The sequence below is a fragment of the Mesocricetus auratus genome, unplaced genomic scaffold (genome assembly GCF_017639785.1).
Source record: "Mesocricetus auratus isolate SY011 unplaced genomic scaffold, BCM_Maur_2.0 Super-Scaffold_6730, whole genome shotgun sequence".
Lineage (NCBI taxonomy): Eukaryota > Metazoa > Chordata > Mammalia > Rodentia > Cricetidae > Mesocricetus > Mesocricetus auratus.
The window spans coordinates 65,286,998-65,308,940 of NW_024429184.1; the positions used below are offsets into that span (position 1 = coordinate 65,286,998).

The following is a 21,943-nucleotide window of genomic DNA, read 5'->3' on the forward strand; positions in this document are numbered from 1 at the left end:
TCACATGAAATTTCTTAATAAAATTATGTAAATCCCTAGCAAAACTAAGGCCTTGTGTGTGTGTGTGTGTGTGTGTGTGTGTGTGTGTGTAAAACTCCATTTCTCTCATCAGCGAAGCTGCCCCTAGTCAGCTTCCTGGGCTGCTGGTGTTACCTTCCCTACTCTTCTGGCCAGGCTCCTATAAGAAGCATGCCCATATGGCTTGGGCTCTGTTGGCTCAGCTTCCGGTTTAGACCTGGGTGAGAAAGGAAAGAAGAAGTGTGGTGCCAAACTGAGAAATGGCACACAACAGCCTTTCGCTCCAGTTCTAGGGGATCCAGTGTTCTCCTGTAAGGTGCACAAAGCCACACGCAGACATATGCATATACATGTACATATACATGTACATGTACATCAAAATATTTTAAATTAAATATCATTTTTAACAGAATAAAGAATAAGAAACAGAATAAGAGTCAGACATACACTTTCTTTTTATTTTTTTCTTATTTAGTCTTCTCTCATGCAATACATTCTAATCACAGTTTCCCCTCCCTCCCACCCCCAACATCCCCTCTGTCTGGATCCACTCTTCCTCAGCTTCCCTTCAGAAAAGAGCAGGCATCCCAGGGATATCAGCCAAACATGGCCTAACAGGATACAATAAGACTAGGCACAAAACCTCATGTCAGGGTGGGACAAGGCAGCCTCATAAGTAGGTAAAGGGTCCCAAGAGCAGTTAAAGAATCAGAGACACACCCCCCCACTCCCACTGTTAGAAGTTCCACAAGAATACCCAGCTACTCCATCATAATGTATATACAGAGGACCAAGCTTAGACCTATGCAGGCTCCCTGATTGTCACTTCAGTCTCTGTGAGCCCTATGAGCCCTGCTTAGTTGATTCTGTGGGTCATGTTCTCCTGTTGTCCTCAACCCCTCTTCTTTGGTCCCCCAGAGCTCTCCCTAATGTTTGGCTGTGGATCTGTGCATCTGTTTCTATCAGTTGCTGGATGAGGCCTGTCTGCTGATCATTGTATAGCAGAATTTCATTAGGAATCGTTTAACTCTCACTCACTCACTCCCTCCCCCCCCCCCACCACCACCAGTCATGTTTGGTTCTATCCTAGGTCTCTGGGGTGTCCAGCCTCTGGTTCCTAGCCATAGGCAGTGTCAGACATGGGCTCCTTCTCATGGTGTGGGCCTCAAGTTGCACCAGCATGGGTTGACCACTTTCACAAGTTCTATGCCATCATTACCCCAGCATATCCCCAGCATACCTTGCAGGCAGAACAAATTATAGGTCAATTGAGGCTGGGTTGGTGTCCCAAGACCACCACTGTAAGCCTTGCCTGATTAAGAAAGATGGTCATTCAGGCTCCATATACCCCATTACTAGAGTCCTCACTAGTGTTACCCTCATAGATTCCAGGGAGTTTCCACTGTACTGGGTTTCCACATCACTCCCTGAAAGTACTTCCCAATCCCAGTTTTCTCTCCCCATACTTTCCATCCCCTGTGCCTGATCCCCTCCTATTTCCATCCCTACCTGCACCCAGTCCACCTACAAAATCTATTTCCCCTTCCCAGAGAGAACCATGCATCCCCCCTTGAGCCCTTCTTGTTCGTTAGCCTCTGGCTCTGTGGATTGCAACATGATTATCTTTTACTTAAGAGCTAATATCCACTTATGATTACATACCATGCTTGTTTTTCTGGGTCTGTGTTGCCTCGGGATGATTTTTTCCAGTTCCATCCATTTGCCTGCAAATTTCATGATATCCTTTTTTTAACAGCTGAATAATACTCTATTGTGTAAGTGTACCATATTTTTTACTAATTCTTTGGATGACTGACATCTAGGTTGTTTGCAGTTTCTGACTATTATGAATAAAGCTGCTATGAACACAATTGAGCAAGTGTCCTTGTGATAGGATGGAATGCCCTTTGGGTATATGCCCAACACTGCACTGATATAGCTGGGTTTTGAGGTAAGTCAATTTCCAATTTTCTGAGAACCCACCATATTGATTTCCATAGTGGCTGTACAAGTTTGCACTCCTACTAGCAGTGGAGTATTCCCTTTACTCCACAACCTAACCAGCACTGACATATAATTTCTATGATAGTTTATCTAATAGAATCACTGAATTTCATGCATTTTTCTACAGCCTGTATAATAGCATATAAAATTGTAATGAAATGAGTATCATGGTTTTAAGTTCTAGCTATGTTGATGACTCTTAAATGGATTTCTCCCACTATAGTTTCTGGTGAAGCCCTAAACTTGCATATCCAAGTGAGTACTTAAAATCACCATGTGATATCTGATAGCACTGCAAAGTTAACCTTTTCAAAAAGGAAAAGGAGTCCAATGCTTTCTACCAAAGCTGGTTCCAATCTACTCCATCGTGGTCAGTCAAAGCAGAAGTCCTATGGGATCACACTTGTCTCCCTGAAATTCTGTCCACTCTATTAATTCATCAGTAAGTAATCTCAGCTTTACTGCAAACAGGCCCTTGGTCTCACTCCCTCCACTTCTTCAGGAAAGCTGCTTCTAGCCTGTGCCAACCATTTTCTAACTGGCCACTATACTTCTCTCTTTCTCTTCCAGTTCTCTATAATTCATTCTCTGCCCACTATATCCAAATGAGCCTTTAAAATTAGAAATCATATACCATGTTCCAGACTAGAATGCTCTAAGAGATGTCTGGCACTAAGTATATTCATCAAACTACATGACAGTCCAGGTTTCCACCATTTGATTATGTTGCCTCAGATGCCAACACCTCCCTTCCCAGCTCTAGACACAGGGACTGTCTGTCCTGTTCTCCTCAGAAAGACCCAGGAAGTTCCCATACAGAAGCTGTAATTGGCCTTTGTCTACTCAGAACAATTTCTCCTCAAACCTTACCCACTGGCTCTTTGTCATCCAAGTTTTAATTCAAAAGTTGATTTAGAAGACCCTTCCTTGGCCATTCACTTTGTAAGAGCACCTCACATTCAAGTTACCCACACAGCTTCTCACTTCTCACATACATAGCTCTAGTTGCCCTCTGAAACAGTGTTGGATTATGTACACACTATCTGAGCCCTTGCTGACATTTCAACCAGATGATTATACAAAAGCAGACTACGACTTCCTGATGACCTGCTAAAGGACAATTTTTTGTATTCTGTAATAGGCCATTTCCTGCCTTCAGCAGGAATATTTTCCTCCCTCCCTACTACCATCTCCTCCTGACAGCCCTGGGGAAAAGTGTGCTTGGTTGGAGGAAGAATCAGAAACCAGACTAGTCAGCTAAAGAAGTAATCTCTCAATTTCTCCCTCAAAGAAGTCTGAGAAAGAGTAAATGCCATATCCATTTTTGTTTAGCTTGATATCATCTCTACACTTGAGAAAAATGAAATATTGCAGGTGCCATCCATTCCAATGCAATATGATTTGACAAAGGGGTGTTGTCACATTAATTTAGAATATAATTTTAATCAAAATCTTTGTGTGATGGTAAACCTTATCATCTTGATTATATTGAAAGATGCCTTTGCAGTTTTAATGTTTCTGGGTATGTTTGTGAGAGTGTTTCCAGAAGCAATTAGTCCAAGAGAACTCTGAACTAACAAATGGTTTGATCTACATACTCATAATTTGAATACATTATTGGAGAGTGGTAGAAGTATGAGACCTTGTTAGAAGAACTGTGGAAGAGTCCTTGAAGTACACTTTGAGACCCTGGTCATTCTACATTTCTCTGCCTCCTGGCTACCAAGGGATAAACAGTTTTTGTTATACCTTCCCAGCACCTTGGTTTTCTGCCTTGCTTCAGGGCCACAGCCATAGATCCACTCAACCATGGACTGACACTTCTGAAACCATGAGGATTCAAAATAAACCTTCCTTGCTTGAAGTTGTTTCTCTCAGGTTTCAGTCACAGTAATGCAAAGTTCAACCCAGAGCAGTGTTACCAGAAAAGCAGTCATCACTGTGGCTGTTGCAGCTGGATGCTTTTAGCCAGATTTATAGTGAGAATTGTTAGTGAAAAGTAGATAGTGGGGAGAGTTGGAAAGGTTGGCGAGAAAAGGAGAAGACTTGGAGATGAGGGCAAGGAGATCATGGTGAATGAATAGATGAACATCATTTTAAGGAGTTAGGGATTTAACATTGCAACAATAATTGACCTACTTTTGAGACACTTCAGGAATCACAAGAGCCTGTCCATCTCAAGGAGCATTAGTGTAAATGTGTAAAGCATTAAAAAGAGTTTCTTATGCTGAGTAGGCCACTGATATTGCCTGATTGCATAGGATCACTCAAGTAAGTGTTTTCCAAACCTTAGCCACCCAGGCATTCAGAGGCTATGGCAACCATAGTCTGAAGGGGTCTTCCTCTTGCTCAAGCTGGTAGCACACATTGGCATCATCCACGTGGTACTGCTTTTGCAAACGTGCAGAATGTAAGAATTAGGGGTGGTAGAGGACTTTTATCCAGATTTCAAAGGACAGCCTGAAAGGCCTGGTAGCAAGAATCAGAATTACCATGGGGAACTCCTAAAAAGACCATCTGTGAAGCTATTGTAGTAAAGCTCGTGGTATAAGGACTATGTAATGTTGCAGAGGAAAGCAAGAGGTAGCAAAGGAGACACTCCAGGAAAGAAGACATGTGGTCTGGACCCGAGAAGGCAGTGGTATGGATGGGTGCCCAAACACTTTGAAACTCATGTTCATATCACCATTGCCCCAGAGACCAGGCAAAGATCTGAAAGTTTTAAAGTTTTCTCTTATGGATTTTGGTTTTGCTTTAATAATGATCCCCCCTTATTGTTGTCAAATTTCTCTCGTTTGAAATACAATGTGTTCTCTGCCCCAGACTGCATATTGCAAGTATATGGCTTATTTATTTCATGCATGTGGGAGATATTGGGGATATACATGCTACAGCACACATATGGAGGTCAAAGGACAACTCTATATAATTGATTGTCCTCTTTTACCTTTAGATGGGTTCTAGGAATAAAACTCAAGTTTCCAGGTTTCTGTAACCCCTGCACTGACTGACCTCTCTCATTGATCTCACCTTTTATTTTTTAATTCACAAGAGCTTTTATCTAAGATTTTCTCTTGAGTTTCAGAAAAAGACCTCAGGATTGAACTGTGGAGCAGTGTTAGAATTGTTAAGGCTTTAGAGGGAAAGGATGTGTTTTTGTAATATACAAGGTTTATGCCATGTGAGATTATGACCTTGTCATTGGTTTAATTTGAGATTAAATACGGTTGAAGAGGAACTGTTGAATGTTACATTTACATGAGTTAGATTTGTAATGGTTAATATTTATTGCCAACTTGATTAGATTTAAAGATGCCAATGAGATTAAAAAAACATGCCTGTGAGAATTTTTGTAAGGGCATTTCTAGAGTAAAATAGTTTAAATGGATAAGGGTTCTAGCTAATCCATGGTTTAATTCATTGATAGATTCAAGATTAATGAAGTAATTGAAACATTTGGAGGGAGGGCCTGGACTGAGAAAGTCTTTAAAGACTATATCCTGTCCTGGATCCTCCTGATTATATCTTGCTGGTTCCGGACTGCTATGGAGTAAGCAACCCCCTTCCATGCATGTCCCTGCCCCAGTGTCCTGCCTTATCACAATCTTCCACAATGGAGCAAGCAAAACTGTGGGAGCCTATGCAAGAAAACTGTACACTTACTATGAACTACAGATGGGGCAGAGTGCAGAATATTCTCCCCATAAGGTATCCTTCTAGAAAGAAATTATGGACATGATAAGTAGTTATACTCAAAAGCAAGGACAGGAAGGAACTGCCCTAGCATGTCCATCATATCCTTGTGGGAAAGGTATAGGGATATCCTTGGCTCTTTGACATGGCCATAGAAGATAAGACATAATACATGGTGTATTCCTCCTCTGTACTTGTATTTGCTTAAGGTAACTGTGAATGTCACTTCATATTTTGCTTGGTTTAATGATAAAAATGAGAAGCACTTTGTTTGTACTATACTTGAACTCAAAAACCTCAAGTCCCCTGATCACCCCATTCACATCATTGGCATTTCCATTGATTTACAGATACTTAGCCTTGCTGGCTGGGGTAGATCAACACAAAAACAAGAACTTAAACCTCTGAAATCATGGGCCAAAACAAAATCTACTTCAAGTTGATATTTTTAGTTACCTTCTATCAATTAATACAGATGAGGTCCTTGCCCGTCTGGTCCTATGGCTCTTGAGCCCCAAATAAACACACAGATGCTACATTGATTATGAAACTGTTGGCTGATAGCTTGGGCTTCTTATTGGCTAGCTCTGTCTTAATTATTAACCCATAACTACTAGCCTATGTATTTATTCATGGTCTTATCATTACTGGAGAATGCCTGACACGAGTCCTCTCTTCCCCGGCTCACAGGACAACTCCTCTCTGCCTTCACTTCCCAGTATTCTCTTCATCTGGTAGCATTGCCTATCCTTCCTGCCTGGCCACTAGCCAAACAGTGCTTTATTCATTACCCAGTAAGAGAAACATATGTACATAAGGACAACCCTATCAGGTGTAACTAAGATAAGGTATAGTTGGAAAGTATAGGTTATGGGAGCAGGATCCGTAAGGTGTACCATCCTCTGCCTCCCTGCCTTGCTTCAGGCCCAAAGTGATGGATCCAGCAAACCGCAGACTGAAATGTATACCTGTTTTTCTCAGGTATCTGTTACAATGATGAAAAGTCAGACGAATATAATCTTGGTGCAAGAGATAGTGATAGTGTTCACTTGGGGTACCATGTACCATGTCACCCAGTTGGCTAAAGGCAAACTTGACTGTGGAACCATTACAAAGTCTGACTTACTATCTCTCAGGAAAGCTGCCTTCATCTTCCCATTCAAACCTGTGATAACTCATAGCCCATTCAAAGCCCATCTACTACCTTACTTGAAATCTAAGATGCACAGTCAAACTGTATATAAAACTCTGCCAGAAGTTTATTCTTAGAATACATGTGCAGCAAACTCTTGTTTGACTCTTAACTTTAATAAGTAAAGGAAGTGTACCCTTGAGTATAAGTTATTATAACTCCACCCCTCACTCAGTGGTATGAATCAGTTTTACAGGCTTTTCCGTCTGTGTCAATTGTCTTCCTCCTACTATAACAACATATTCGGATACTTGACTTATAAAGAAAAGTGTCTGCTTCAGCTGAGGTTTTGGCCCTGATGCTTTGAGCTGGAGGCAGGGCAGCATATCACTATGGAAGTGCAAAATTCTGCTCACCTTGTGGCTAGGAAAAGAAAAAGGAAAAAGAGTTATGGTCTGGCCTCTCCTTTTCCCTTTAAAGCCATGACCCTCAAACACTGAAGGTCACCCCCTAGGACCCATCTCTTAAAGTCATCACTTCCAAAGAGGTAGAGATTAAGATTTAACACCAGGGGCTTCAGGGAGACATTGAAGGTCTAAACTATGGTGTGCTGCTCCTGGTCCCCCATGCTAAAAGGACATCTCCCAATATGAAGCCTGTATACCCTAAGAGTCAGATGATTCTAACTGTCCCAGCATTGCTCTAATGTCTACATCCAAAGTCATCTCTGAGATGCAAGGCAAGCTCAGCTGAAAGTCTGTTTAAAATTAAATCAAAGGAAAGTTACATTCTTAAGGGGAAGAACAAACTGAGGGTTGATCTTAGTTGTTCCTGCATGACAGAGACCCTGATGCCATCCCACCACCACCAAGGGGAAGATATGGAGACAAGGAGAAATCATACTAGAGAAGATGGAAGCCCTGCAGGAAAAGGTCTTAGTCCTATCGCTGTTTATCATACAAGGGATGCTGTGGTGGGATATGGGCTGAAACATGCATGGGAAGGGCCACCTCTAGGGTTTTACTGGTTGCAGCCAACATGGCTCCTCTCTCGAGCTGGGTCCATGTGAATGAATAAATTGCCATGTGGTCTTCCATCTCAGGTGAAGCATCTCATTTTAACTGAAACCACTACTTACAATTCCCCATGTATGATTCATTAGTAGCTATCACTCTGAAGCTAAGAGAATCAATGTCTCCCACATGGGGGGCAGGGTGTGAACAAATGGGCCACATGGGGATTTTCCACTCAAAAGAATACTTTGACACAGATGTTTGGTTGGAGATGTTCAAACCACACAAGTAGTTTGAGTTTCATTATTAGCCCTACTAAAGGGCTAACTTGTGGTCATAAATTCTCATTGTTGACTGTATTTCCACTATGCTGGCTTGTCTTACGTCAACTTGGCATAAGCTAGAGTCATATGAAAGGAACTTCAAATGAGAAAATGCCCTCATGAGATTTGTCTGTAGGGCATTTTCTTAATTAGTGATCGATGGGGGTTACCCCTGGGCAGGTAGTCTTGAGCGCTACAAAAAAGAGCAAGTTGAGCAAGACATGGGGAGCAGGCCAGTAAGCAGCACCCTTCCATGGCCTCTGCATTAGCTCCTGGCTCCAGGTTCCTGCCCTGTTTGAGTTCCTGTCCTGATTTCCTTCAATGATTACAAAATGGAAATGTAAGTCAAATAAACCCTCTCCTCCTCAACTTGTTTTTGGTCATTGTGTTTCATGACAGCAATAATAACCCTCACTAAGACATTTGACTCTCTTCATAGCCAAATTTAACACAGACAAGCTGCTCCAGTTTTTCCTTTAATAGACCATTTTGTTTAGCCATTTCTTCACTGAAATTACTAACCTTGGGCTTTATGTGGGAGTCTCGCCTGTGAGTTCCTATCTTCTTATACACTAGAGCATCAGGGACTGTCAAGACACCAGCCAATCAGACTAACCACTGGCCACAAGGAAACTAAGCACACAATTTGGGGCTTTTTAGGATTTCCCTTATTCTATTACCTACTTGCCAAGTTAAAAGACATAAAGCACACTCACATGTGAATGTACACACAGATGCACACACACACACACACACACACACACATACATGCACCCACGCATGTCAACACTGCTAAGTGCTTTATATTGGCAAGAGAGTATGCTAGCTGATGGATTTCTAAGTAAATCTTATGCTGATTCCCATTTCAAATCCACTAAAAACAAATGCCAACAACTGTCAGTCCACTGGACCCCAAGTCTTTTTATTGTAAATATCAAGATTCATCTGTATAGTCTTCTCTCATCATTCCAGTTAAATCATTTATATAGTTTATCCATGTAATGTATGACACATTGACTTCCTAATGCCTTACACTACATATATATCATGTACAATAATAATGGAGAGTATGATTTATGTCTTAAGCAGACAACTAAAATACCTACTTTGGAAGCACTTCCTGTATTACTCTTTCTTCTCTTGAATGGGATCACTGCTGCATGAGCAGTGAAGATGAATGGCTTGTTCTCTATGTTTTTCTCTGTTTAAGTCTTGTTTTTAAATCCACAAAATACTGAAAGAAAGGACCATATCCTGATTTGACAAAATGTTAAGCAAGTCTTACAGACATAATAAAGACAATATCGTACTCTTAAAGAATTTAACTTAGTGGCAGGATTACCCCTTACTGCTTCTTTTCCTGTGTTGTGTGACAATAAGAGAAAAAGAAATTCTTTCAAAGCAGTCAATGGAAACCAAACTCAAGGTATTGAGAAGATGTGTCTTACAAAAAAATCAATTTCTATTTAATCCAGCAAATGATTTTTGTTTATAACATATAAGATATCATGGTAGACATGTAGCCATTTAAAAATTTCTGTGATAAAGTACACCAGTGAGTCTTTTGAAGATTGTGCATTTTTCTTTCTCTGTGTTGTTAAAATAACTGCAAAAAACATAGTCATCACTTCTGCCTAACTTTAATCTAAAAGCAAAGTCTAAATCTTCATGTCCTAAGCAAACTGCCACAGGGTGATTTCTCATGTGTTGAGTGCTTTATATCGTAACTATAAACCATAAGCAAAAGAGAGAGAATCCATTTAGCTCCCCGAGCCTACTCGGCTGGGTTGTCCCTTATTTACTGCCTTTTAATGAAATTTTTCATGAACAGCAAGACCAGTCTCTCAACAAAGGAAATTCAGCTCTCAGAGCCAAGTACCCTAGCATGAACTGTGCAAGGGAATGGCCATTTTTTCCTGCATGGAATTATCCAATGAATTGAATTGTTTTTAATACTTAGGGATGAGGATTTTTAAGTCAGTGAACATGCTGCTGGTAACTCTTCTGTGAGATAAAAGCTTTCAAAAGTTTGGCAAATATTTTAACTGTCTTGTTTGCCATGCGACTATGAAATGAATCTTAGCACAGGGACACCCCAAATATTTCTTCCTGGAAACATACACAACTTAAGGTGCTGCCCAAATTAAAGGCATGTTTTCGAGAGGAGTACTTAGGCAAGAAATTAAAAATGTCAATATGTATAGTCCCACCTGTGAAAAACCAATTCTGCTCGCTTCTTTCCTCATTTCTCTAAAGATAGTCAAACTAAGTAAAAATATTGTCATTATGCAGAATGCACTTGGTTAGCAGTGAAAAAAAATCAGGCTTAAACTGGCCTATGTAATAAGGACATTTATATCACATAATACAATATTTAGCAACAAAACAAGTTAAACATTGAACTGAACCCGTGGAACCCAGTGACAGAGAGAGAGGAGCAAATTGGCAAAGAATGGGCGGGCAAAACCAGCAGAAACAGCTGATCTAAACAGGGCGAGAGCTCTTGGAGCCCAGACCAACAGCTGGGAGGCCAGCATGGGACTTATCCAGACTCCCTGAGTGTGAGAGTCAGTGAGGAGGCCTGGGCAACCTATGGGGCCCTGGGCATTGGATCAGTGTTTATCCCTGGCATACAAACGGACTTCGTGTGTCCATAACACAAAGAGGGATGCTCTCTCAGCCTGGACTCTTAGGGGAGTGCCTGGACCCTGCTCTGAGTGAAATGACAGACTCTAGATATCCCCTATGTGGAAGGAAGTGGTGATAGGGTAGGAGGCTGGGGGGGGGATGTTGGGGGGGTGCGGGAGGAGGGGAGGGAGAGGGAATTGGGATTGACATGTGAAGCAAGCTATTTAAAATTTAAAAAGTGGGTAGAGTTGATTAGACCATTGCAGACCCAGATGTTCTCTGTCCCTAGATTCAGTCATCCACAGTGCAGTGAGGGGACAGTGAGCTGCTTCACCGCAGGCTTTTGCCTTCATGCTTACAGGGTGATAGTAGCAACCAGGGTGACACACTTCCTTGTTTATGCTTAACAAGAAAATGAATGTCTCCCACTCCCACTCATCTGTACTTTCTGTCTGATTAGGCTAATTTATAATGCATGCCCATCCCCAGATTAACCAAAATCCCTAGGAACTACTCAGGATCTGTGTCCTCATCTGCTTTCTGGTGCTCTATCCCAATACCTGAGAGTGGGATATTGGTGAACAAAAGAGATATATTTAGTTCATAGTTCTGGGGGCTCAAAATTCAAGATCAGGTACCAACATAGGCTCAGTGTCTGGCAAGGACTTATCGCTGTTCCCTTCACTGCGAAAACGCAGAACAAGCAGACACATGTAGAAAATAAAAGGAGGTATAACTCCTACACTAGTTGACCCATTCCCAAGAGAAAACATCCATCCATTAATGGGGGCTCCATGCCCATGATTTACTCATACCCTCCGTTTAGCTCCACCTCTTAGTGCTGACACAGTGAGGAATTAACCTAACCACTCAGTCCTGACAAGGGAGAATGTGAGTGTCTGAGCAGGACCTTGAGCAGGGGGACTGAGTCTTGAAAGGCACCCAGAATTCCATTACAGTCATCTCTTCGGATCCCTTGTGAAAGGCAGCCCAGAAACCCTTTACTACAACTAATCAGGTTGTAGTTTCTGTAATATAGGAAAGCTGAACATGCGGCTTAAGTCAATAGCAAAATCTCTACAGGATTTTCTCTGAAGTAATTTTCCCTTTTCATTATACACTGCCCAATGCCCCCAGTCTCTGTTGTTAGAAATGATGGGATGAGTTGACATTTATACCGCATATGCTGAATTGCTGTCTGAGAGAATAGCAAATAAGCTTCAAATTAAAAGACAAGAATGTTATCCTCCTAGTAGTGATAACACGTGTGATGCTTCACAATCGTAGAATGTGGGGCTTTTCCCAGACCTATCCCACTGAGAGGAGGAATGCATAATCAAAAACACTGGTACCCTGGCACACCCTGGGCCTGGCACTTAATATAATCTTATGAAACAATTCTTGCAAAATTGCTATGCAGTAAGACATTGGTGTTTCCCCTGGTTTAAGAACTAGAACTTGTTGGCTCTAAATGTTTAAACATTCTGGTCAAGGGGATTTAGAAATAGCCAGAGGACATATTAGAATGAAACCCTACCCCGCTTCTCCACCTAAGCAAAGAGGACTACCAGAGAAGATGAGGCCTATAACCTGAAGAAAGACATGAGAAAATTTAGTGAAGTATGTGTTTTGATGCTGGTGCGCTTGTAAGGTTTGCAAAGATGTCAAGATACATCAGATGACAGAAATTTAGTACAAAAAAAATACGAGACCTCTGTGTCTGGTGCTCTTGAAATTAACTGATGTTATTTCTCAAGTGAAAACTCCTGAAGATAGGATCTGACTAGCTCAGCAGCCATCCTTTTCCTAGAGAGTGAACATACACACACACACTCTCTCTCTCTCTGTCCTACCTTATCTTCCACCAGCAGTGTTAATGTAGACTTCATGTTAGGTGGGTGCCTGGAAGAAAGGAGTTAAAATATACCGATCAACCGACCACTTAAGGAAGACAGGTCTACATAAACAGCATCCTTTGAAGAGAATTACATTGTATTTTTTGTTCAATGAGCGAGAAAACCAAGGAACACAGAGGACTCAGTATAGTCAGGAACACTCCAAGGGAAAAAATGCAGCAAATTCAAAATCAAAATCATATCAAACAAATAGCCCTTGCTCTAAATACATTATAGTCACTCAGTGCAGTGGATAATTCTTGGATTTAGTGTCAGAATCCCAAGTCTTCAGATGGAAAAAGTGAGGGACGAAGGTTAAAAATCTTGTCCAAGGTCACACATACTAGCATGACCACTTGACTTTGGAGCCTATGTTTTTACCACCCTGTCACTGATTTAGTAGAAAAATTATTTTATGGGAAGAAGAAACTCCTAGAGGCCAAGTACTTGAGAACAAAGCAAAATTAGACTTGAAACATAACCCTGGTGTCACATGGTTCTAGGAGGCTGGACCATGGAAACAGGACTGGGAGGCCAACACTTAGATTCTTATAACAGGCCCAAATAGGAAGCTAGGGGCTAGGACTTCTGTGAAGAACAGGGGACGTATGAAATATCTTGCTCATTCTGTGCTACTTCCTCAAACTGACCTGAGAAAGTAGCCCTGCAGTAGAGTGTTTGTCTAGAATATACAAGACCCTGGGTTCAGTCCCAGCACCACACACACACACACACACACACACACACACACACACACACACACACACACACACACACACACACACGCTAGCATGCTGTCCTTCAGACAACTCTACATAGACTCGCTGAGTTAGAAATAAGTATCTGGTTGACAAACATGCACGAGTGCCTACTTGCCCAGTGATCTCTCCAACTTTAACCCATATTCAGTTGCCTGATTCACTGATCTCTAATCCAAAGCTCTTAACAGTATCATCACCTATAAATTCATGGATTATAAAGAGAATCTATCAGGACTGGGGAGATAGTTCAGCGAGTCAATTACTTGCTGTACAAGTGTGAGGACTTGAGTTTGGATCACCAGAACCCACATGTAATGGTTATTTACCATTGTATCAAGGTAACCACTATCATCACCTAGGAGACAAGCCTCTGGGTATGTGCAGGGAATTATGTTGATTAGATTCATTGAGGAAGAGAGATCCACCATAAACATGGGTGGCACCATTCCCTAGGCTTGAGCCATAGACTATGGAAAGGAGGAACCCCCAGAGCACCTACACTGATCACACTCTGCCTTCTGACTATACAGATCAATGCAGCCAGATGCTTCGAGCTCCTGTCACCAACATTTCCCTGCTAGGGTGGACTGTGACCCACAGGAGAAATAGTTGAGACACTGCAGAAAGCTACACTTGATTTCTTAGTCCTGTCCCAGTGCCCCTCAGGAAGATGAGAGAGAGGCAGGAGAACCCACAGAAGTCCAGTGATCAGCCAGCCTGTGTGGACTCTCCTGTTTCAAACAAATTGGAAGTGAGGTCTGACACTGGATTATTATCTAACTTTCACATATGAAAAGGAAAACTTGGGGTCATCTTGGATCGTTATACCCAGCTGTGTTTTTCTCTAAACTTAATACCAAAACCTCCCTGTTTACAGTACCAAATTATGGCTCCTGCTTCAGAAAAACACTGGCTGTCAGATCCAGGAAGAATAAGCTTTTTGTTTGGTGAAAGAAACAGGGACATTTGGGGCCATGTGGATATCCCTGCTAAAGAAAGAGCTCTTGGTGGATTTGGGTTACTGATTATTCCGTCCACACATATTACTGGTTTGCGAAAGGAAGGGCCTACGTTCTGCTGCCTCCCCTGTGTAGCAGCCTCTGCTTTCTGTTCTTTGAGGAGCAAGTAGCAGTAAATACATTTCTGCAATCATGCCTGCGAATTTATAAAGGCTTGGATAAAGTGACCATTTTGTTATAAAATTGGCAATGCTGAGTTTGAGCTTCCATTTTCAGAGTTAAATAATCCCAGGGGTGGTGGGCTCTTTATCCCCTGTACTCTCCGAAGAAGAACCACTTGCCAGGTTGAATTATCCATCTTTTTAAAAACCCCTCCCTGTGGCTGTAAAACAGCTACAGATTGCTTCCTCTGCGCGCTGGAGGAGCTGACAGGGCCCCAGATGGAGCTGTTTCTCAGCAAGCTGTCAGGTGATCCATCCATCAGAAAAGCCACGGCAGCCAGCTGAGTTGCCTATTGCTGCCAAGATTAGTATTGGGTCAGGTGGGAGAGGCCAGGGTCTGATGAATCCAGAAAAACAAAGGTCAGAGGCATCTGTGCCAGTGATGAAAGCAATGCTCTCCTGCTTACATTCCCGAGGTTACATTTAGCATTGCTTTAGACAAGACTTGACAGTTTTTCCTTCTGCGTTCCTTCATATGGATTTCCTGACATTGATTCTGAGAGGTTGTTTGCTACGGTTTTGGGGGGGAAAAAAGAAAAGAAAGAAAGCATAAAACTGCATTAGAGTAAGGCTGCTCAAAATGCAAGAGGTTACTGTCAGCAAGCCAGGAAGGCTTTTCATTCATACACCAGAAGAAGATGGGATGAGGTCATTGGAAATGGCGCGGCTAAAGGATTAGAAGTGAGCACACAGACCTAAAAACTGTCACCCTGGGGTTGGTGCCTTCCACATTAGCCTTACCTCATCTTGGAAACTGCCATTCTAAAAGGTAAAAGCATGATATATGTGAGTCTATATCCTCCACTCCTTGATGAAATACGAAAGATGATTCGGACTAGGAAAAGAGACTGGATCCAAACAGAGAATACCAACAGCTGGTTCAAATACTTAAGGTTCAATGAAAAGCTGTAGTGCTCTTATTAAAAGCACAGAACGTTTCTTAAAAGGGTTTAAAAAAGACAGCAAAGACTAGCAGTCATTTCTTGCTATGCTCATGCCTGCCACACCATTAGCAATGTAAACTCTTCTTTGTTCTGAAGAAAAGGAAAGGAAGGGAGGGAGGGAGGGAGGGAGAGGGAGAGAAGGAAGGAAGGAAGGAAGGAAGGAAGGAAGGAAGGAAGGAAGGAAGGAAGGAAGGAAGGAAGGAAGGAAGGAAGGAAGATGATGTTGGTCTTTACCCTTAAATAGTAATTCTGGCCTTCTCCCCTCTTTTGTAGTGATAAGGTGATAAGACTCACACCCAGAACTGAAGAGGAAGTGTTTGCATTCAAGAACATCTACCGCCGACTCCAGGTAATGGAGCATGAGCTCATAAGCTGGTCCTATGCTCAAGCCTGGGGCTGTTACTTGTGATTTGACTCTGCTCACTGGGGTTGAATAGTTAGAATGCTTGGCCTGAGGAAGCAGGTAAAGAGACAGCGTGGGAGAGCACGGGAAGGAGGGGGGAATGCAGATGAGGCAGCACACTGTTTATTTACTACTTCACTGGTTACCCGGCTGCCAGGTGGAATGGACACTTCCTGAGAGGTTTTGTTCACTGTTGTATTCCCAGTGGGCATCTGGAATATTCTAGAAGTGGTAAATGGTCAGTGTTTTCTTCGGGGTTGTGAACTTATCTGACAGTTTTCAGAACTCCACCTTTCCCTTTTGAAATCTTCCTAAATCATCCCTACCTTCTTTGGATTAAACTTTTAAGGAAGATGAAACTCGGCGGTCGGTTGTTAACATTTCTGTGTTTCAAGGTTTTTCTCAGCAAAGGCTGAAGGTATTGCTCATTCACTCTCTGGTCAGTTGTGTAGATTTGGAGGGAGAGTCATCATTTTGTCACTGCTTACCATTATCAGCTTCAACTAAAAACTTAAGATGGCAAGTCTGGCTACTAATTCCCCCCACCCCATGCTGACTGAAATAGGCTGGTCCAGGAAACATGGTGTATGGGGCTTCATTCTAAAAGACAGCAAAGCAGATTGCCGGCTGGGCCTCATTCATCATTAACCTGGGACAGTAAGCTTTGCTTTCCTCTAGGGGGTGGGGGCTCAGTCCTCTGTGATGAAGGCGTTAGAAGATGTGGGAGAGAGTCCACCAATGGCTTCTGGGTGGGTGATTTGTAGTCACCCGGCCTTTGATATCCCCTGCTGGTTGGCTCTTGTATTTGACATCTTCCTTGTAAATATTGCATTTATCTGCAACAGACTCTGCTATGAACTCGGAAGTCACTGACCTCCTTTCTTCTCCCTGCTTTCTGACCCCAACACAAGTAATGGTACCTTGTGGCCTGCAGCAACTCGTGCTAATTTTTAACCCAGAAACACTCACTGGACCTTCCCTGACACTTTCCCTCCAGGGCCCTCGCCTTGTAGTGCTGGCACTAACCCTATGGTAGGTCAGGACTGTCTCTGCCTCACAATGTTCTCCACTGTAATAACCAGACACTTCCCAACATCCCACCAGGGAGCTAACTAAGCATTGCAAAGAAGCAAAGAAAATTCAAGTAGACCTTTCCTTTTCCAGCCTGCCATGTTGAAATACAGCATGGGAAGAGTGAAATCACTTTGCCTCCTGTTTGAGGGAACAGCCTTTCTGAATCAAACACAGAAACAAAGGGTTTTCTTCATTTTGTCACTTCGACAATGGTCACTTGCTGCTATCAAAAGTGATGCAATTGCTTTGAAACAAAGGGTTCTCTCCATTTTTGTCACTTTTGGTAATGGTCACTTGCCATTGTCAAAAGTGATACAATTATTTCATAAATAAGCAAAAATATATCGAACAGTCAGATTGCCACATACATGTACTACGCATGTTTACATGAGTGGTAATTGTGTGACAAGACTTTCCCTGGGGAGATGCAGCATGTACATTGACTCACCCCACACACAGGAAGCACATGGCAGACCAAGATATGGGTACCACCAAAGTCCATCTTGGTGAACCAATGAGCTCTGTTGGGGTTGCTCACATGAGTATGGGCGAGGGGTTACTTACAGGAGCAAAAAATGACTCAAAGAGAGCTGCGTCACCAAGTGCACCCCGGCACAGGTAATAGCTCACAGAAAAGCTGGGAACCTGGAGCACACTACACAGCCTGCAGGCAGATCAACAGGCTAGAGAGTGCCCTTTCCAAGAGCGTCAGTTCTAAACCTCTCCCTGCAAGCTTGGCTGGTTTCTGCTTCTTCCAGGTAGCAAGTCTTCTCTCAGAGTCTTCTTTGCAGCTTGGTTTGTCTAAGAGTGACTTTCAGAGATATTTATTGCTTACTCTTGGAGGGAGGAGTCTAATAAATCTGGTCAGTTTGGGGGACTTCCTGAGGCTATTTTGAGAAGTTTACCTTCTGGCTTCAAGCCTTTTCCTATAGGGTAGAATACTTCAATCTCAGAGGAAATGTATATACAACCATTACAGAGAAACATTCCTTTAAAAAATGCTTCCATTTAGTGAGGAAAGTAGTCAGCCATGGAGAAAATGTCTTGGAGCTACAGGAACATAGGAGACAGTTAAAAGATGGGTGGAAAGAGCAGGAAGGAGGAATGATGTCAGGGACTCAGTGACAGACATGAGGCCTCGTGCTAGTCATCATGAATGCCCATTCATGCTGCAATGCGCACTGGGGAAAGAGAGAAGGCAGAGTCAGCAGAGGGGAACAGTGCATGAGCCACACCAGGGGAACCCAGGCACAGGCTCCCAGCGATCTTAGTGGCATCACACAGAACATGCCTGCTTCCCACATCTGCAAAGGGGTGCCAAGGAGGCTCTCTCGAGACTTGGTGCTTATCATTCTCATGGGGATCTGATTACACCATGCTCTTTCTAACACATACCCAAACCCCAGATTCCCAGAAGAAAGCCAGGTATTTGGCACAAACCATGTTGTTTGCACAAGCAGCATAGGCACGTGAGTCCCTCTTGTCTGTGGCAGTGCTAGGAGACATCTGGAAATCTAAGTTCCCAGATGCCAGCCCTGGCAAAGCTATGCAAACAGGCCCTCCAAACGACAACATGTCGGATGGCTCTGGTGAGCCTCTTCTGCACCCTGCTTCATTTCTGTTCTCGGTGAAGTAGTCTTCCTAAACTGGAATTCTAGGTGTCGGGTTTTGATCTTCTACCTAGAAGAATCCTTCTACCTTGATGTCATTTTAAATTTGAATTAATTCACCAAGTGATCCTCTCACCCAGTGGAGAGCAGAAATTCCAGCCAGCTTGAGAAGGCAGTCTGCAGGGAAGAAAGAATTCACTTCTTGTCATTTTCTGCCCTGTGAAGCTCATAGGCCAGAATCAGAGTCACAGCAAATGGCTTCCTTGTACTTGTACAGTGCCCTTGGGAGAAAAGGGGGGAGCTGACAAGAGGAGTATTGTCCCTTTCTCCTAGAATAATATAGAGCTGACAGAATCTAATGACCCCAAGTCTCTATACCCTTCTGTTTCTGCCCTGCAGACTAGTTCCCTGTGAATATGAAGGGATGGTCATCCCCGTGTTGTTGTTACATTATATAATAGAATGGAGACCACAGGGGCAGGCCTGAGAAAATCAGAGGAACTTTGAGAAGCCAGGAGTTCACAGAGGAAGAGGTCGGAGGAACATTCCTCATCTTCTCAAAGAAAGCAGTTCACAAACTGCTATGGTGAGAACCATTCTTAGGAGTTATGTGACCAGGAATGACAATGATAGTGGCCTCTGGCATATGAGAATGAACCCTAGCTGACGAGTAACCTTGAAATGGACACGCTCCTACAGATCACAGGACCCTGAGGCCCAGATGGGAATGCACCGCAGCACATCCCTGAATACTTTGATTTTCGCTCTTTGAGACCCTGAGGAGAACCCAGCCAGCTGAGCCTGGACCACTGATCTGCAGGACTGGGAGATAATAGGCTGGCTTTGTTTTAAACAGCTAAGCTGATGTCAATTTATTCCACAGCAATGGAAAACAGACTTATAGTACAGTAACCAGCCACATCCTGCCCTTTGGCTCTCATTTTCCTATGTGATGGCTCTAAGTTAATTTTCCTGATTTCACCGTCTGTACCCAAGCCTCTTAGGAAAAGTGAAAAGCGATTCACTGGCATGCTTAGGCTGTAAATTCACAATGCCTTATCTGAAACATGATCAAAAGCAAAATGTGCATACAATACTGAGTGGAATCTGAGGACGTACGGTCAACACAGCCAATTAGACATAGGGCTGCCATTACCAAGCTGCTTGCTTTCCTAATTAAATTTTATAGTTTTGCTGAAGAGTTGAAACAAGAAAGTTAAACAGAAAACCGTGCCCCCAGAGAAATGGCTTGAGAAAGCCCCAGCCAATTAAATTGTTAATTAAGACCATAACCATGACTTAAATCAAGCCACGATGGAAGCGGAACAGTTTGCAGGTGAGCAAAATTAGAACCCAGACACTGTGTTCTATCTACAGTTCTTCACCAGCTCTTTGTGCTGAGGAGGAAAAGTAGCTTCATGGGAAGCCACAGAGTGTCTATTGTGCAATCTTCACATCCTTGCTGAAGGAAAAAACTGAATGTCTGTTTCCAAATTCCTCATCAGAGGCAAGATAGGACAGGGCAGAACAGGAAATTGTCCTGTCTGTCCAAGACTCAGTCATGTGTTTTCACACTGGAGCATAAGCTCAAAGGTATGGGTTGGTTGATTGACAGTCATACCAAGATCACACTCTGGAGGCTCACAGAGACTGAAGCAACAATCAGGAATACTGTACAGGTCTGGCCAAGGCCCTCTGCATATATGTTATGGTTATGGAGCTTGGTATTTTTGTGGAACTCCCAATGGGGGGATGAGGGCTGTCTTTTACTTGTCCTTGGGACCCTTTTCCTCCTACTGGGTTGTCTCATCCAGCCTTAATATGAGATGTGTCTAGACTTATTGCAACTTGAAATATATTGCAATTATTATAAGAACCATATTTGGTTGACACCCATGGAAGGCCTGCTCCTTTTCTGAGGGGAAATGGAAGGACCATTCGATCTGGGGAAGAGGGGTTGGCAGGGGAAGGACTGGGAGGAAAGGAGGGAGGATAAACTGCTGTCAGGATGGAATATACAAGAAAAAAAGAAAGCTGTACTCCCCATGAGGAAGGCTCCATCCATGGCAGTTGCTGCTGCTATCTGGAATGTGGGTCGTTCTCACTCCCATTTTATAGTTCTGTGCTGTAGGGAACACATGTGTACTCTAATACGGCTGGGCTGCAGGAACTTTGGGACCCCTGGAAGTTTATAAATTCTTATGTCCAACTAGATTGTTTCATCAACTGGAAAACTTGTAAGGAAGAAAATGGATGGTAGAACTCATACTGTGGTAGCTATGGGGTCCAACCTTCTTAGAAATTGGTTGTGTGGTTATACAATCAAAATCCACTTCTTTCTTCACCCACATATTCTCTCTCCTCTTCCCTCTCCCTCTCCCTCTCTTTCTTTCAATTCCCCCAACATAGTCTTTCTACATACAGTTTAGGCTGCCCTCTTAACAGGCAATCACCCTCAAATGCTAGGGTCACATGCACGCATGTGTTATCATGCCTAGACAATTATAAAATCTCTTACTCATTGCTGTGGGAAAGAGGATTCCATGATGGTCCCAGGGATTCTTGGTTTTGGTGTGTACATATCCCCTCCTAGGTAACCCATAGACAGTAATCCAGACAATTATATAAAAAGAATCTTGTAAGTATAATTACATTCCCAAATCAGTTGAGTATTCAAGTGACCCTGATCCTATCAGCTGAGCCCTCCCAAAGTGGGGTGTTTGTCTCAAGTCTCACTTCTTCCTGGAGGAAATGAAATGCTGGGCATGGCCACATGGCAGGAAATCTCAGGTGGCTACCAATTTTTGAGAGTATCCTTAGTCAACTAAAAGAAACATAGAGTCTCAGTTGTACAAAGGAAGTATATTTTACCAATGATTGGCGAGAATTGAACACTGTGCACCCCAGAGGAGGCCATGGCACAAGCTGAACCATTGATTTCAGCCCAGTGGCTCCCTGAGCAGAGATTCCAGCCTCACTCTGCCCAGACCTACAGAAATGGAACAACCACAAAGCCACGCTAAAGCATCCAACACAGAGCCCTCAAATAGCCACGGACTGGTGCTCTGGAGGAAGATGCCTTTCAATAGAAAGTAAGACACCCGACTTTTTGTTTTTCTGTTAAAGGCTGTTTTCCCTGACATGGTTTCAGAAAGAGAAGAAAGTGCATGATAATCTAGACTGGGGGTCAAATGTGGCCAGGGAGTCAAGTCCAGCCATGCATTATTGATCCATTGCTCACTTTTTCTCCCTCCTTGTGGCTCTT

General features: G+C 42.9%; 1 protein-coding gene across 4 annotated transcripts in view; it reads left to right on the top strand.

Annotated features, from left to right (window-relative positions):
- Cpa6 (carboxypeptidase A6) overlaps positions 1–21,943 on the top strand; it is a 341,877-nt gene that overhangs the window by 95,054 nt on the left and 224,880 nt on the right. For 3 of the 4 annotated variants that reach the window (XM_005066753.3, XM_040741440.1, XM_040741441.1), the window contains one exon: positions 15,865–15,940. In XM_005066753.3, the coding sequence (XP_005066810.1) occupies positions 15,865–15,940 (76 nt within the window). Of the gene's footprint in view, positions 1–15,396; positions 15,417–15,864; positions 15,941–21,943 lie in introns of those variants that run through there. The other variant, XM_040741442.1, reaches the window with a different exon arrangement.